Source organism: Astyanax mexicanus, chromosome 2 (genome assembly GCF_023375975.1).
Source record: "Astyanax mexicanus isolate ESR-SI-001 chromosome 2, AstMex3_surface, whole genome shotgun sequence".
In the NCBI taxonomy this organism is placed as follows: domain Eukaryota; kingdom Metazoa; phylum Chordata; class Actinopteri; order Characiformes; family Acestrorhamphidae; genus Astyanax; species Astyanax mexicanus.
In genome coordinates this window covers 13,905,547-13,922,227 of record NC_064409.1, presented here as the reverse complement: position 1 = coordinate 13,922,227, position 16,681 = coordinate 13,905,547, and the positions used below count along the sequence as shown (strand labels likewise).

Sequence of the window (16,681 nt, the reverse complement as noted above, 5' to 3'; positions counted from 1 at the left end):
GCACCATTCTTCATTAGACTGGCCCCAAAACTCAACAAGCTCCGCCATGGAAGAGTTCTCTCTCTCTCTCTCTCTCTCTCTCACACACACACAGGAAGACACTACAGCACACACACACTCTCTCGCTTTCTCACTTTGACACTCTCTAGGGGAAGAGAAAGTGATAGGAGAGAAAAGGGAGGAAGAGAAAAAAAAATAAAACCAAGAACAAAGCAACAAAGTCACAAATTAAACAGCTGCATGTAATTATGCAAATGTATGCATACACCTTCAATGTTATTAAACCTTAAGACACATTTGTGATGTGTAATTACCCCCAGGTTCAAGCGGGGTTCTGCGTTGGACTAAATGACAATACAAAGACCAAAGCGCAGAAACGCAAGAGGAGATGTTCTCATTACGCTCATTATTTGTCTATTTAAATGAGCTTTCGGTGAATAACAAAGGAAACCTTGGTGGCTCTACAGTCCACTGAATACAATAAACATGTAAATTTCCCACACAATGCGGTATTAGTTTATTTATCTATCCGGTCCGATTACGTGCGGTAAAACAGGCGGCAAGCCGGGCGCCTGAAAAACATGTGATTCCTAATCGTTTCAGAAGCAGCGAGCAAGAAGCCTGTCCTGACAAAGGGAGAGAGAAAACAGCAAACAAATGAAGTCAGGAAGCGCCTTTCAGCCTTTCATTAGCTTTTTAGTGGAGAGATGGATGATAATCATCTTCATTTCATCGCTCTTCCAAACAAAAAGAGGCGAGAGGAGAAAGGCAAAGTGGAGGGCCCCGGCCCATTCACTGCGAGCCCTGCACAATGCTAATTCCAGCATTTAACGGCGTGCTTTTCTGCCTGATGTATCAGAGCTTGAAAGATGAAAGCAGATAAGTAATTGCTCTCCTGGTTCTTATTCTTCACTGACAACCCATAAATTTAATTTTACACACACGTTCATTTACATTTTAGAGTATATGACATGATAATTGGCGGAATATAACACCTCCATTCTGCTGGATACTGCACCGGCTGATGATTGACAAGCCGGGTGAATTGAAAGGAACAGAGGCTGAATTGCCTCTCCTGGAAATGATTTTGCAGAGAAGGGACAAAATTAATGAGCATTTACAGGAGGGGTCGAGCGGTAAACACCCGCAGACAATAGGAACAGGCATAGGCACAGGCGAAGCTCTCAGGCATGGACGCTGTGCGGAAAGCTCAGTCATGATAGTCAACAAAAGAACCAACCTCTATTGGTGGAGCCACAATTCTATTAGCCCACACGTTGGACACGAATAGGATTCTTTAAGAATCATCTAAAATCAGCTCTTACATCAGCTTCATACTTTGGCTGGGGACACTGATTAGAGATTGTTTGCACTGACATTAATAAGGCAAAATAGAGCAAAAAAGAGCAGAATCCTGATACAGGCTTTCTCTACTTTACTCTGCTCTAGTCTTTTGCTTGGAATTCCCTTTCTGGCTTCCTCAACGGCTCCTGACACGACGTGGTCAAAAAGGCACTGTGTTTCCAGATGAAAAGGAATAAAAGCCAGTCAGGTGATCTCTGCTGACCTGCTCTTCAGAGCTATGAGCTTCTGCACCTGAGAGAAAGTGCACAACAAAGACCCTTAAATTGGCCGGTGATGAGAAAACATCACTGGCTCTCACCAAGAACAAGCCCATCTTTACGGGGTTTCTCTCCACACTTCAAATCCTCTAATTCTCTCACTCTATCTTTCTGAGAGAGCAGTCCGTTCTTAAACGGTGTGCCTGAGCAGACAGAAAAAAGGATGTGGATATTGCGTCATTGGTCGTGGAGCAGGCAAAATAACAGGGAGCACCTGTAGTACCGAATAGGTGATTGAACAGGCAGGAAAATATAGTGCTAGAAAAAGAAATTGGTTGACATTTGATCCCATGTTTCAAGTTTGTGATGTAAGTGATGTAGCAGTCAATAGACAGCTAATAAATAATGCTACTTGCTTTTCTGTGTTCTACTTCAACTTAAGAACACATTGCTGATATGGATGTACAAATAAACCCCTACAAATATGTTGACATGGAACTTTGGGATTGGGACTCTGGGATTGGAATAGATTAACATGGACCTATTGGCGCCATGCTTCATGCCAGGAATGGGCTATACTTGTATGAAGCCCTCCAGTACTGAGATGTAGAGCAGCAGAACTCTACAGAACTCTAGCAGGTCTATTTTCCCAAGATTTTCAATAAATTAATGAATGAGAAAATGTCGCAATATTTGCATTGGCATTATTATGTACTTCATTTGATACAAGGGCAGAAGCTGGTATTAGCTGGAAGGCCTAAGTCGTGTGAAGGCGTGAATAAGTCATCTTCTATAGATGTTATTTTCTGGACGATAAAATATCGCACAGCCCTTTTTAACTGACCAATCAGAGACCAAACAAATGAGTGTTAAGATGGCGGCAGAACAGCTCATGATCTGGCCTTTATTCTAACAGCGTCTCTTGTTGGGATCTATTCAGTGTTTTCCCTCACTAGCGTGAAAAAGACATGCGGTATCAGCACTACTGGTTTATGCCCTCTACAACAGGCAGATGCGCTTTGTCAGATTATCACCAGCCAGGGTTCGAGCCAAAACAGTTAGTGCGAACCAATTCAATTCGCCATTTCCGCACCATTCATGGGCTAAGTAAAGGACGGCCCCAGATTAGATGTGTGGAATAAGCAGGCAGGCAGGCTGCTGAATGGGATGAATAATGTGGCCACTTCAGAGGAGGGGACGATGGCGACACTCGCCACAGATACTGTTAAGATAAATAAAATGAGAAATGGAGGGGCGTGGGGTGGTAATTACTTCAGCTGCTTGGCACTGAGTGCTGGCGTGTTAATTAAGGTGTAAAAGCCTGGGTTTGATCAGAGAAACAAGGGGAAAAAAGCAAAGGCTGGGCTGGAGAGTGGGATTCCACACTCGCTAATTCATCTCAATCCCATTTCAACTCCGGAGGGAAGACCACGAAGTCAGACCACCCCCAAGCACTTAGGCTGACCTCTCTTCACTTCTGCTGAGCTGACATGGCTAATTCAGTCTGCAATTAATAGCCAGCCTAGGCTTATTATTGATAGAGGGACCCACACTGACTTCTTTATTGAGAACCACCAAGGTGCTTGAGCAGTGACCGCTGAAGATACCAACACAGCACATCGAACACTCTATTACTCTTCCATACCTTTACGATTATTCTCTCAGACACACAGTTACACAGACTCACACACACAAAGAGGAAGATCATTCGGATTAGGGGATCAATGCGAGCGATCCTCGGGACCAGAGTTAAGTAGATTACAGGAACGTTTTTTTCCCAAATCAATTTATTTTGCAGTTCAGCAACACACTATGGGAAGTGTAATGCATTTAAAGCAATGATAAAGTGGATGTGGTGCTCCATTAAAAGAGCTGGAGGGGTAATGGTGATACAATAGACCCTCCACACAGATTTATCTCCGTGTAGATAATCGTGCTTTCATTTCCATCAATACAGGCAAGGATCACACACGTTCTACTACAGATGGAGACTTCTGTGCTGAGCCTGCCCACGCTTTCCAGGAAGCTGTAATGAGCCTTAAAGAGCAGGGAAGGGAAGAAAGCAGAGATAAAGTAATGTAAGGAATTGAAGGAGAGGAAAAAAAAAAGAAAACCTTTCAAATATGAATGCACCCCATCTAGCCTAACAAGTGCTCTTGATCTTCAGCCACGTTAAGATGAAGCACGGGCTTCATGGATGCTCGCAAAGCTACAATAAGGATTTTTAAGGACTTTTAAATTGTTAAAAAAGAAACTCTAGTCCACACTGCTGTAATTAAAGGGGTGGGTGTAGCGGGCAACGTTTCACAAGGAAATCTCCGAGACCCACACCAAGACACTTGATTCTCCCTCTCTGTTACTCTCTCACTCTCTCCCTGCTCTCTGATGTCACAGGTAATAGGGAGTCCATCGGATCCAGCGCCTCAACAAATGACACGCAGTAAATTACACGAGCTTCAAGCTGCCTGGCGAATTCCAGTTCATCACTTGGAAAGACTTCCCTCCACTGGGCTACACATATCAGATCTGCCAGTTAGGATCCAATTAACACCCTGGCCAGAGTAATCAGATTGCATGTGTAAGGGCTGCTAGAACTCGTTTATTGCTCCCATGAATCTTCTGTCAGAAGGTAAATTTGTTGCTGCTACATCAAAGCGCTGTGGCACCCCCCTCCTCCCCACTCCCTACCTCTAGCCTTAGGGTTATACTCCAACTTCTTTTGCATCACAATGATGAATCCTGTGTGCTGTCCCCTGCAATTTACCCAGGCAGGGGAAAAAAGACGAGCAAAAAAAAAAAAAACTTGTTTTCTGGTTACAAAGGCAATAACTGAAGGTGTCCAAGAGAGAAATATGCCGACACACTTTTAACCCTCCAAAAGTCCCCCCATGCAAGCCTTTTCTTTCCTTCCTTTTCTTTACAATAACCCTTCGTTTCTCCATTTCTCCTTCGCGATCCCACCAGGGGGAGCAGAGTTAATAATAAATGTTAATGTGGGAGCATATGTCTCTCTATAAATTCAGCTGGCTTTTTCGCACGGTTCCAGTTGGCGGGCTAAGTAGATGAATTTTAAGGAACATGGCGCAGGAATGTGGCTCTTTTGATGAGATGTGTGCGGCGGTGACCTTTAAAACGGTGACACCCTGAGGATGGCCCAGTGCTCACGGCGTGATTGGGTGGGCTATCTCCCGGCCCTGTTCTCTCTCCTTTCATCCATAAAGCCAAGCAATGCCAACCGCCGGGCCTGATGCGGTCTCTCCGCGAGCCCCCATCCAGGAGGGAAACGTGCAGAAAGAGTAGAGCGGGAACCTCGGAGAAGGTTATTTTCTTCCATTTAAAAGTTGCACTAGCTCAGACCCAAAGTGTACCAAAGGTCAGGGTGTCCAGAAGCGCTTTCTTTCGTCCATGGAAACGGCAGCCCTCGCAGGCCTGTGGCTGTTTGTGCTGCGCTAGTGGCATGTCTGTGGGTGCTAAGGCTCAAAGTGCTTTCAAACTGCTTTTGTTCTCTCTCTCATTGTGTGTTCCCCCGCCTTGTTAGTTAATGCCTCCCCAGCACTCCCAGGTCCTGCTCTGACCACAGGCCAGGGGTCAACGCTCCCTCTTTACACTCTGCTCTGACATCTAGGCGGCTGTGCTCGATCACACCACCCCCTGCCCACACAGACAAACACACAGACTCACACACACACATGCGCACATATATATATATATATATATATATGTATATATATATATATACGCAGCACATGTTGGCATGGCAGGCCGGGTGTTTGCTCAGCCTGCGTTTTCTCTCGCCATTCTTATTCACTGCGCACCTTGCATGTGTCAGCGCTGAGCTCCGGCAGCTGTTTCTACTCTGTTAAATGCCCATTCTGCCACCGGGATGAGGCGATTAGGTGGCCTGCATGCTTCAGAGGAAGAATAGAGCCTGACAATGGCAAACAAACAAACTAACATGCAGCTTAGAGATGCAGAATGACAACTGAGCTGATCTGGAGGGAAGAGAGAAAGTGAGAGAGAGAGAGAGAGAGAGAGAGAGAGAAAACGGGGGGTGGTGGGGGTGGGACACGATTGTCAGGCACACGAGCTGGCTGTAATCCGCCTTCCCTTTCGTCCTCGCCGCTCCTTTATTTGTGTTTTAAATGTCAGTGTATAAAATGCGGAGGAGATATTGCCATGCGGAGGGAGAAAGAGGCACAGAGACGCGAGAGGGCTGTTGTGTGCCTTGGGAAATCCTTGTAAGCAGTGTGGCGAAGGCGCGAGGATTTACGGGAGAGAAATAGGTGTTTATTGAGTGCTCCCGTGGGCTTACTGGGTAATAATAGACCTGTCACATTACGCAAATGTGGAAAAGCAGCTTGTGTGCACGTCAACAGCCTCAGATGAGGCAACGGATAGAATTAGTCAGGCGAGAGCCTTTAGACACTAATGCAAGTAATTAAAACTGCACGCCGCAGCACTTAGATGCTGGTGTGGTAAATAATTTATACGGCATGATGTATGGATCGTTTCCCCTTCCTCCTGCGAGGAAAACGGCGGGATTTGTCAGTGTCGCGCCTAAACGGGCTCTCGCTTACTGAAATGAGGGTCCAATCAAGCAGGCTGCTTGAGCATCCGTCACTAAATAAATAAGCGCTCACACGTGAGTTACTCTAAACTGGACAATGGGCACTGGTCAACAACAAAAAATGTGAAAAAGCAAACAAAAAAATGAAACTAAACAAAAACTACTGACATAAAATGCTTAAAACTGTACATTTCCCAACTTAAGCCATCCTGCCCATAAATACCGAAAGGGTGCAGGGTTAATAATGGACGGCCCGACGGCACTGATTAACTACAGCCTGTTAGACATGTCTCAACAAGCCCCTGATTCATATTGATTCATATGGCTAACACGAGGCAAGGACGGTGTAAGCAAATGTAAATATTCAATATTTACTATCCTCTAGTGTTATTAGAGTGAGAGCCTCGGTCCTGGGCCGACAGTTATCACAGACTTTCCTCAGCCAATATCACTCTCTTGCTCTCGTCTAAAGTATTGTGCTGTACGTGTGGCAATTTGCAGTCACACAGAGTGCCGGGAATCCATTCACTAAGTATACACAGGGCTGGGAAAATTCAATAGGCTCAGCGTACTCAATACCGCGGCCTGCTTTGTTTTACAACTAATGTCTTGCAGTCGCAACCTGAGGAAAGGAGGAAAAAAAATAGAAAAAATAAAAAAATAATAAAACACCCAGGTTATGAATCATTTCACAAAACATATAACAAAACACACGTACATATTTGTTGCGAAAAAAAGTGTATTAACATTCAGAGCAGAAGCGCTTCGACTGATTCCAGTGAAGCGGTATGACGCCAAGTTTATCTTTTGCCACCACTTAATTAGATACACAGGGGTGTGACTCCAATTGAAGGTGTTGCCATTGTTATACTCTGTGAAAATATTAACGATGAGGGTTAACGCCAATTTTCCCTTTCTTTAATTAAATGCACCGAGTACTAATGAGGTAAACCACTACTCCCAGATAGCACTTATTAGCAGGGAGGAGAGCACACACTCTCACACTTCAGCCTGAACCTAAAAATACAGAGCCAGGCAGATGTCAAGTGCTTACATAATTTCGAGCGGGGAAATGAATGCTGCATTTGCATTGTGAAGATGTGAAGACGTGTAGATGTGTAGACGTGTAGACGTGAGGACGAGAAGATGCGGCCTAATAAGTTTCTCTGACAGAGTGGCAGTAAACAGCTCTGGTGCGAGGGAATGCGGCGTGCACAATGCTAGCGTGACCTTTACCAAATCACTGACAATAGAAATAGAGCGCAGCTGGAATCAGTGTTGCAAATTATCTTGGAGGGGTTCAAATGGCATCTACTTAGAATACGCTTGCTACGTGGCTTCAGCGTAGGCAGGTCTTCAGCCGGCTGCCATTCACGGAGGCGTTCCTGTGTGGAAACGGACTATATTGTTGTATATCTGTTGGCTGATTCATGGAGGAGTTATCCTGGAAAGCATGCATATTAATGTAATCATGCACAACTGCAAATAACAGATTGAGTGTGTGATGTGCATGTTGACAGAATGAGTAACATCATTATTCATTCTTTGTTAGCAAGTAAATTCTTGATCGACTACCACCTCCTGCACCTCCCGCACTTCCTCTACCTCCTTCACCTACTTGCCCTGTTTGCCCTGCTTGCCTGCATGCTTACATAGCATAGCATATAGGAGAAATAGGAGGAGAAAACATCTGTCTCAGAAAGTGCAGAGAGCCTGACAGACTGGAGGAGGTAGTGCTCAAGTGGACAGACAGGAGAGAAAGTTTAGTAAAGAATGATCTTAAAGTATCTTGTGCAAGAGAGTGAGTGAGTGTGTGAGAGAGTGTGTGAGTGAGTGAGTGTGTGAGTATGTGTGTGTGTGTGTGTTTCTTCAGAGAAGGGCAGACCTGACAGGTTTAGAATTTCAGTGACAAGTCCAGAATTACATTGCCAAATCAAACAGACTGGTGGAACAGAGGAAATCTGTTCCAGAGCACCATGTATTATGGATGGACTTAAGAGATTAGCGAGGAGCTGCTCACCTGCAGCGGACGCTGTTTGTCGTTGTTCTTTGGAGACTTCAGGCCACTGCCTGGTTGCTGTAAGAGTAATTGCCTTGCTGCTTGTAGGGCCTGCGAAAAGAGAACAGGAATAAAGGAGCAAAATTAGATTTTTTTTCGGCTGTTCTTCGGTCGCTCCTCCATCTCCGACGCTACTATGAACATTATGAACACTGTGACATATGAACGTATGAAAGCCTTGCAAAGGCTTCTGCAGTCCTGATGCCAAATAGTCCTGCATTAAAAGACAAATCCTGAGTGAAACACCATGCAAATATTACTATACACTTCGCATTTCTACATTTAAAATTTTTCACGACGATCCACCAAGCCGTGATGAAGAATAAATACAGTTTGTCTAAAGCACCCCTGAAGTGCGGGTGAAAAAACCACAGAGCGCGTCAGTAGAATTGACCTGTCTAGTGTGTGCTCAACTGAAATACCCACTTCTCCGCAAATTACCAGTCCATTTGCATATTCATAATATCAATTTGAAGTAGAGGCAGGCGATGTGAAGTGTTCCTACAAGCTGTAATTAAAGTTGACAAAATCAACATCAGATTACCTTAGGAGTGAATTAACAAGGAGCTGGGGTTTTACACTGTGCATTAGCACTGCTATGAGCAGAGAAGGGGAAAATGGCCTTCCTAGGCCTAATCATACCGGCTGCCTACTGTGCCTTCTCTGAGGGGGAGTCTGCTAGCTACCCGGTGTTACAAACACGGCACACGCAAGGAAACCAGAAACCAGACGACTAAAAAAGACTAAGAAAAAATAAGGAATCTGTTCTAGGGTTGTTTCTTTATTTCCCCACACTCTCACTCTCTCTTCATTTTTTTTGTTACTCTTTCTTTCTATTATTTCTTTCTGTAAGCAAGATGATGACAATGGAAGCCAGGCAGGCAGGCAGCGATGCAGGCAGACTGGGAAACAGGCAGGGAGGAAAGCAAAGTGGGGGATGATGTAATGTGTTGTCCACGCACTGTATCCAGCGCTAAGCTGATGGCAAGGCCATGAGCCACTCTTCCTTTTTTTCTTCTTCTTCTTATGACTTTTCTTCTTCACGCTTTTTCTTTATCTGTATCTGTATCTGGCGAAAGGAGAAAGGCAGCAGCAGCAGCGGCAGAAGCAAAAGCAGCGGCAGGAGAAATAGGACTCCCCGGTGCAGCTGCAAACTACGGCTCCCAGAAGCCCAACAACGATAGAGTTGAAAAAAATAAATAAACAACACAATATGTTCACAGGTGTTACTTCAAGTGGAGAGAGACAAGGTGAGGAGGAGCAAGAGAGGGGGAAAAAAACAGCTTCAGATAAAGAGTGACACTTCTTCCTGCAGAAATCAAGGGGTTGTTTTATTTTCTGGCGCTTGCCAGTATCCATGACAACAGCTGCCTTGACAGGATGTGCATATGGCACCGCTCTGCCAGCTGGTGAGAACAATGTTTGAACTAGTACATTGAGATGCTGAGCAAACAGGGGAGAGGGAGAAAGGAGAGAGTGGGGAGAAAGAGAGAGGGAAGGAGAGAGAGGGAGAGAGCGAGAGAGACAGAAAGAGAAAGAGGAAAGAAAGAGGAGAAAAAAAAAAGTTGCCACGTCTTAACCCTCTGGGATGGCAGCCATCCCCCTGATCAATTATGAAAAGACAGAGGCGAGGAGCTGCCATTGTCTGGCTGGCTGCGGCTCGGAGGAGCCAGGCTGTAGGAGCCCCCCAGTAAACAAACACAACACAGTGGCGCTGGGTCCTAACAGCATCGATCTGTCTCCTCACACACATGCACACACACACAGCGCACTGATGTGGCCGTACTCTTCAGAGGACACTAAGGGTGGAGACTAGTGCTGCTGGTGCACTTCACATTCTCTCTTTCTCTCTCTCTCTCTCTCTCTCTCTCTCTCTCCACTGCCATTGTCTCTAAATGCAAAAAAAAAAAAAAAAGACAGACATGGACTGTCGCTGAGGTCTAATCAATCACTACTATCACACAACTTATGTATAGATGTGTGTGTGTGTGTGTTATAAAGCTGCAAGGATTAGTCACTATAAAAATCTTTTGAACGTTCATTGATGACGTATTGATAATTTGTGGACCAACACCAGCAGATGACATGTCTCTCCAAACCATCACTGATTGTAGAAACATCACACTAGACCTCAAGCAGCTTGGACTGTGTGTCTCTCCTCCACTCTTCCTCCAGACTCTGCTCCCTTGATTTCCAAATGAAATGCTAAATGTACTGATGGTCAGTGATGGTTTGGAGAGACATGTCATCTGCTGGTGTTAATCAACTGTGTTATATCAAGTCTAAAGTCAGTGCAGTGTTTTCCCTCTGCTGACAACGTTTATGGAGATGCAGATTTCATTTTCCAGCAGGACTTGGCACACTGCCCACACTACCAAAAGTACTAATTTGTCTTATATATTAATGTTTTAATGTTCTGAGGTACTGATTGTTTGGGTTTTTATTGATTTATTTATTTATTTATTATAATCATTAACAATAAAAGACATAAAATAAATGTTTAAAATAGATCGCTCTGTGTGTAACACATCTATATAATACATGAGTTTCACATTTTGAACTGAATTACTGAAATAAAGTAAATTCATAGAGTATGATACAGATATCAATAGAATAATAAAATAAATATACTTCAATAAAGCAATATTTTCTTCTATTTTTTTTTCTTCTATTTTCTTACATCTCAAAAGTGTGTATGTGTTCTGTGTGTTATGTGTCTGTATTTTTCTTTTTTCTCAGGTCTGAAAAGCTAAAAAAAAAAAGACCTCAGACCTCAGATTCACAAGCCTCTCCATTTTAATGTTGAATTGATTGATTAGTCACGCTGTTTGCGATGCTTTCGGACGCATGAGTGACTTAGGAGCAACGGCAAAAACTTGCTCCAGGTCTCCACCAAGTCATTACTGCTGAAGATTTGAGGCTGAGATTGTAAATTGCGGAAAATTTCACGCCCATCCAAGCGTTGATTGTGATTGTGGGGCTTTGGCGGATGGCTAATGGCCTCAGCACAACAATTAACAGGAGGAAAATGTTTATCTGAGGCTGGGATCAATACAGGCTCGCTGTCCTCCTTGGGTGAACAAGGACAAAGTCAAAGAGACGTCACTCGATAAGATACTGTTCGACGAGTACAGTGTGTGTATGTGGGTGTGTGTGTGAGATGTGGACATCTTTAATTCCAGCTTTCCAAGTGAGTAAAGTGGAAGTGCTGATCGCAGGGTAAACCAATCAACGTCCTTTATACCTTTTATTAGACTGAAGGCCTCGACAAACTTCCTGCAAACAGTGCATGATGGGAAACACGCCTTCGTTTGAGAGTCTAGAGTTTTTTTTGCATACTTTTTTTTTGCAGTTTGTTTGCCTGTTGCTGTTGCACTTTCAAATAATCACAGTTGAAAGGTTGTTGTTGATAAGTGTCTTTGTTCATAGTTTGCCCAGTTTTCAAAAAATTTAAGTGAAGCTCTGTGCATCGTCTGTGGTCTTTTTTCTTTTTTCTTCAAAGCCAAGTGAACGAAGTGAAGTATGCACAGACTGATGCATTGACTGGAGAACTTCGTATGTATGTAGCTTCATTATTTCAGCATTCGTAGCTCCTAAAATCTCTATTTAAGCAACTTTTCCCCTTTTCATACACTGCTATGGCCTTAACATCATGTCATCATTAGTGACATCAATGTGGAAGCCAGTGCTGAAGTCCTGCTCTGCTCTAATCCATAAAGAAGTCCACACAAAGCCTCATCAGATACTCTCAAAACTTTCCTCAATAGGACCTGAAGTAAGGCAGCCGTCAAAACTTGTCTGAAAAGCCCCGACCTGCAGAATGTGTCCATTTAAAGCAGTGTTGCTGTGTGCGAGAAATGCCAACTCCATTCCATTAATGCACACATTGTATAAACAGCAAAATGTGCTGCATTCCTCAGAGCTAGGAGCTCAAGATCCCTGGCTGGAACATAAATAACAAGACACTCAGGAACATATTTGATGTTGATATCCATCTCTCAGGACCAAAAGAAAAAGAAACACACACACACTCGCTCACACACACAGGCGCACATTCTGTCCAATGCTACACACACCCACACACACACACACACCTACGTGCACACACACCAACGCACACTAGGACGCAAGCACGCAGCAGCTCAGGATCCTTATGAAAATAAGATTCAGCCCAAATGGATCTGCTGTAATTGGTTTCAGATAGCGAGGTCAGGAGAAAGCCGATACGGGCAACTATTATGCGAAACGGAGGGAGAAACACGAATGTTTACACAGGCACTCCCCAGCTACATTAATAGCCGAGCAGAGCTCACCGGAGAGCGAGAGAGAGAGAAGCAGAGACAGACGAAAGAAACATATGTCAGCCATCGCCCCCCCCGCCTCCTCAAGCCCACCCCGCCATCCCCTCGCACGGTCTGTGTTTACACTTAATACAGCAGTAATAAGGAACACATCACAATGCACCTTTGTAAGACCATTCCCAAGTCTAAAACAAGCATGAAATACATTAGCAGCCAGCCGCAGCTTGGCACATCATTACAAACACGTCGCCATTCCTCCAGACCACCGCCTGAACCGCACTTTAATAGCCAGATACCGACCCCATAACTGTGACTAAAGGTATTAAAAGAAAACACAAACAGGGGAGAGATAGCATGCAAGATGAATTACCTCCTGAGGGTCAGAGGAAGTTGATTTGTTTGAGAAAGGAAATATATCCAAGTGATGTGGATTCTGTGGAATGCCGGGCCTCGGAAAGCAGGCGGGAACTGATGAGCAAATACAAGCCTGTCTGTTTAGCGGGTAGTTAATATGTAATCAGCGGGGAGAATGAATGCTGTTGTTGCTTATGAAAGAAAGTGAACTCTGAATTGTAGAACTTTTGGATTCATACTTAAGTATGTTATATTAGTGCTAGGTTCTGCTCATGTAGCTAAACTTTACTGATCATGATATTTGAAGAAATTGCTTTTTTTTGCAATAATAATTGTGTAATAGAGATGTGTGAGTTTTATGAACCATTTAAGAAAAAAGTGTCTTCTCTATTACTAAACACAGCTCTTTATGGAACCTAAGGTTTTCAAAATGGTTTTCTACTGGCATTGCTCTAAGAACTACAGCTCTGGAAAAAAAAATAGAGACCATTTAAAAAAAGGATGAGTTTCTTTGATTTTCCCAAACTGAAAACCTCTGGAATATAACCAAGAGGAAGATGGATGATCACAAGCCGTCAAACCAAACTGAACTGCTTGAATTTTTGCACCAGGAGTAAAGGCATAAAGTTATCTAAAAGCAGTGTGTAAGACTGGTGGAGGAGAACAAGACAAGATGCATGAAAACTGTGATTAAAATCCAGGGTTTTTACACCAAATATTGATTTCTAAACTCTTAAACTTTATGAATGTGAACTTGTTTTCTTTGCATTATTTGAGATCTGAAAGCTCTGCATCTTTTTTGTTATTTCAGCCATTTTTTATTTTTATATAATAGCAAAATCAGAGAAACCGATTCAGAAACTGAAGTGGTCTCTTATTTTAAACCACCTAAAAAGAGCTAAAAACATTAACTAAGTGCTCAAGTAAAAATAAAAAGTAGAAGAACAGTAGAAAACTCTTATCAATAAAACAAGGGCATAATTGAATGAACAGTTTTTTAAATACAGATTTACTTTTTAATACAGAGTCTACAACATTCTTCAGGAGGTCATGTCTTTGTTTCCTTCTGTCACTGATGGCACAAGTTTGATCATCAGGCTTTCTCGCTACTGGTTTCAGAACAGCTGCTCACATTCCAGTATGTATAACTGAACATAACAGCAGATTTAGATGATGGTAAGGTGTCTTTTTTTGTATCAGTTTTATCAATTTTCTCTTATAAATCTTGGTTCCTCCCATGTTTTTTTTTCATGCCACTGTCATCTCACTCCTAGAAGTTGCGATAATTGCATCACATCTGTAACTACGCATTTACTATAACATCCCTACTATTTTCGGAAACGTCCTAATTAGTCTGACTGACTGATAATAGCCATTAAAGTATACTGTGATGTACTGTATCAGGGTAGGGTTAACATATTGTCACGCTGGCCTCTCTCACTGTGTGTTGACAGTGTTTATGACATGTACTCGTGGCGGTGTCAGTATGCCTGACATAGGAAGCCTGACCATTCTGTCAGCCTGAACATCTCCAGACCTGTAGACAGGGCAGGCAAGTCAACCTGCTTATCTGCTCTGTTTGCTAGGAACGGAAATACAGAGTGAGACAGCCAGAGTGAGGGAGTGAGATAGAGAGAGAGAGAGAGAGAGAGAGAGCGCAACAGATTGAGGGAGGGAACACAAACCTTTTATCAAGCCAGCAGGAGTCGTCTGCCACGGAAAACAAGGGACAAACAGTTTAAGCTGAGCAAACAAACAGAGCTGATTGGCTGGCGGCCTGCACAGGTCGCACGGAGATAGGGCCGAACACTCCACGCCAAAATATTGACACCATATCTGTTATGTAAGTGTGTTCAGGACACAGGGGTCTGATGGAGGGCCAAGCCACTCATGAATATAAAACCACACTTCAGGCTACAGATTTCATAAACAGCTTACGAGCCGAGAGGCTGAGGAAACACACACTGCTTCCACTCGAGCCTTATGGACAAGACAGAAGCCCGAGGGCTGGACGGAGGTCCGGGTGGACGTGTGCGAGTGGTGGTGGTGTGTAAGAGTCGCTGGCTGAGGAAGGCGCAGACTGGGTACGCGTTTATCAAAGGTCACTCGCTGCTGTGAAGCTCTGCTGAGTTCAGTCTTATCAGCCCAGCAGAGTCGACTCAGTCTCCTCCCAGCATCCTCTGCTCCACTGAATCCTCACAAATGGAGGAATCACAGCAGCTAAGAAAGCTACACCTGAGTGTAGTGAGAGTCATGCACCAATCCAGTAAACTGGACTGGTATGTACATCAAGTACATCTAACACTGACCTTCATAAATGTCTAAGAAAGTAGGGTTGCAACTATTGACTAAAAATGACTATTTTAAAAGTCAACTAATCTGCTGATTATTTGTCCGATTAGTCGATTAATCACAATTATTTTTTTGTAATATCCTTCATTTGTACTTTCTTCCTAACATTTAGGCCTCAAAAACAATATTGCAGTACATTTAGAAAGTATGACAAACCTACAGCTCCGGAGAAAAACCTGTAGGTAAGAGACCACTTCCAAATGATGAGTTTCTTTGATTTTACCAATTCAAATCCTCTGGAATATAATCAAGAGGAAAAAGAATGATCACAAGCCATCAAACCAAGCTGAACTGTTTGAATTTTTGCACCAGGAGTAAAGGCATAAAGTTATCCAAAAGCAGTGTGTAAGACTGGTGGAGGAGAACATGCCAAGATGCATGAAAACTGTGATTAAAAACCAGGGTTATTCCACCAAATATTTATTTCTAAACTCTTAAAAATGTATTAATATGAATTTGTTTTCTATCTGCATCATCTGAGGTCTGAAAGCTCTGCATCTTTTTTGTTATTTCAGCCATTTCTCATTTTCTGCAAATAAATGCTCTAAATGACAAAATTCTTATTTGGAATTTGCATCAAATGTTGTCTGTAGTTTAAATAATAAAACAAAAATGTTCATTTTACTCAAACATATACCTATAAATAGCAAAATCAGAGAAACTTACTCAGAAACTGAAGTGGTTAATTTTTTACAAAAGTTTACAAAGTATATTAACACACAGGCTGGATATTATTTTCAGGAGATTCTAGAATACCTGTATGTACCTGTATGTATACCTTTTTTTCTTATTTTATTTTATCCATATTTAATACTACTTTTCAATCATTTTGTGAACAAATGTATGTTTTAATCCATATTTCTGACACTTCCTGCATTGTGAAGTCTTTTTTTTGTTGCTTGCCCTATAAAAGTCCACTAAACTGAACAGGTGATGATTCAGCAGCAGAGGGGCAAGGAGATAAACAAAAAATAAATAAATAAATAGATAATAAAAAAACCTGAGGAAGCGAGGCACTGAGAGAGAGATTTCAGGGCTTTTGTGGAATCAGACTGTTTTTCAGCGCGTGTTTTTCTCCAGCCAAACGCCACGCTTCCCAGACAAGAGAAGAGGATGTGGGGATAATGAGCATTTTTATGTATGACTCAATAAATCAACAGAGTGTGCAGTGCACGGGCCGGTCCGTGGAGAATCTGCCTCGAGTGCGGGACGGAGCGCGAGCTAACCAGCAGAACAATGGGCTTCTGTGTGTTGCTCTGGCTGCCTCTACCACTTTCTCTCCTTTCTTTCTTTCTGTCTTTCTTTCTGTCTTTCCTCACTCACTCTGTGCCTTTTTATTCTTTTTCTTGCTCTTGCTCTCTCTCTCTCTGCACTCACTCACTCTCTTTCTCTCTCTGTCTGTCTGTCTCTCTCTCAATCTTCCAGTTGCTTTTCCATTCCCTACATTTCTTATTTATGTATTCCCCTCTCACTCTATGCTCTCAGA

At 43.1% G+C, this 16,681-nt stretch overlaps 1 protein-coding gene across 5 annotated transcripts in view; it reads right to left on the bottom strand.

The window, feature by feature from the left end:
- Window positions 1-16,681, bottom strand: part of foxp2 (forkhead box P2) — a 137,390-nt gene that overhangs the window by 42,490 nt on the left and 78,219 nt on the right. For 4 of the 5 annotated variants that reach the window (XM_049473413.1, XM_049473410.1, XM_049473414.1 and 1 more), the window contains one exon: window positions 8,150-8,239. The exons of the other annotated variant lie outside the window; for it this stretch is intronic. In XM_049473413.1, coding sequence (XP_049329370.1) covers window positions 8,150-8,239 — 90 coding nt within the window. The remainder of the gene's footprint in view (window positions 1-8,149; window positions 8,240-16,681) is intronic. 5 annotated transcript variants of the gene reach the window in all.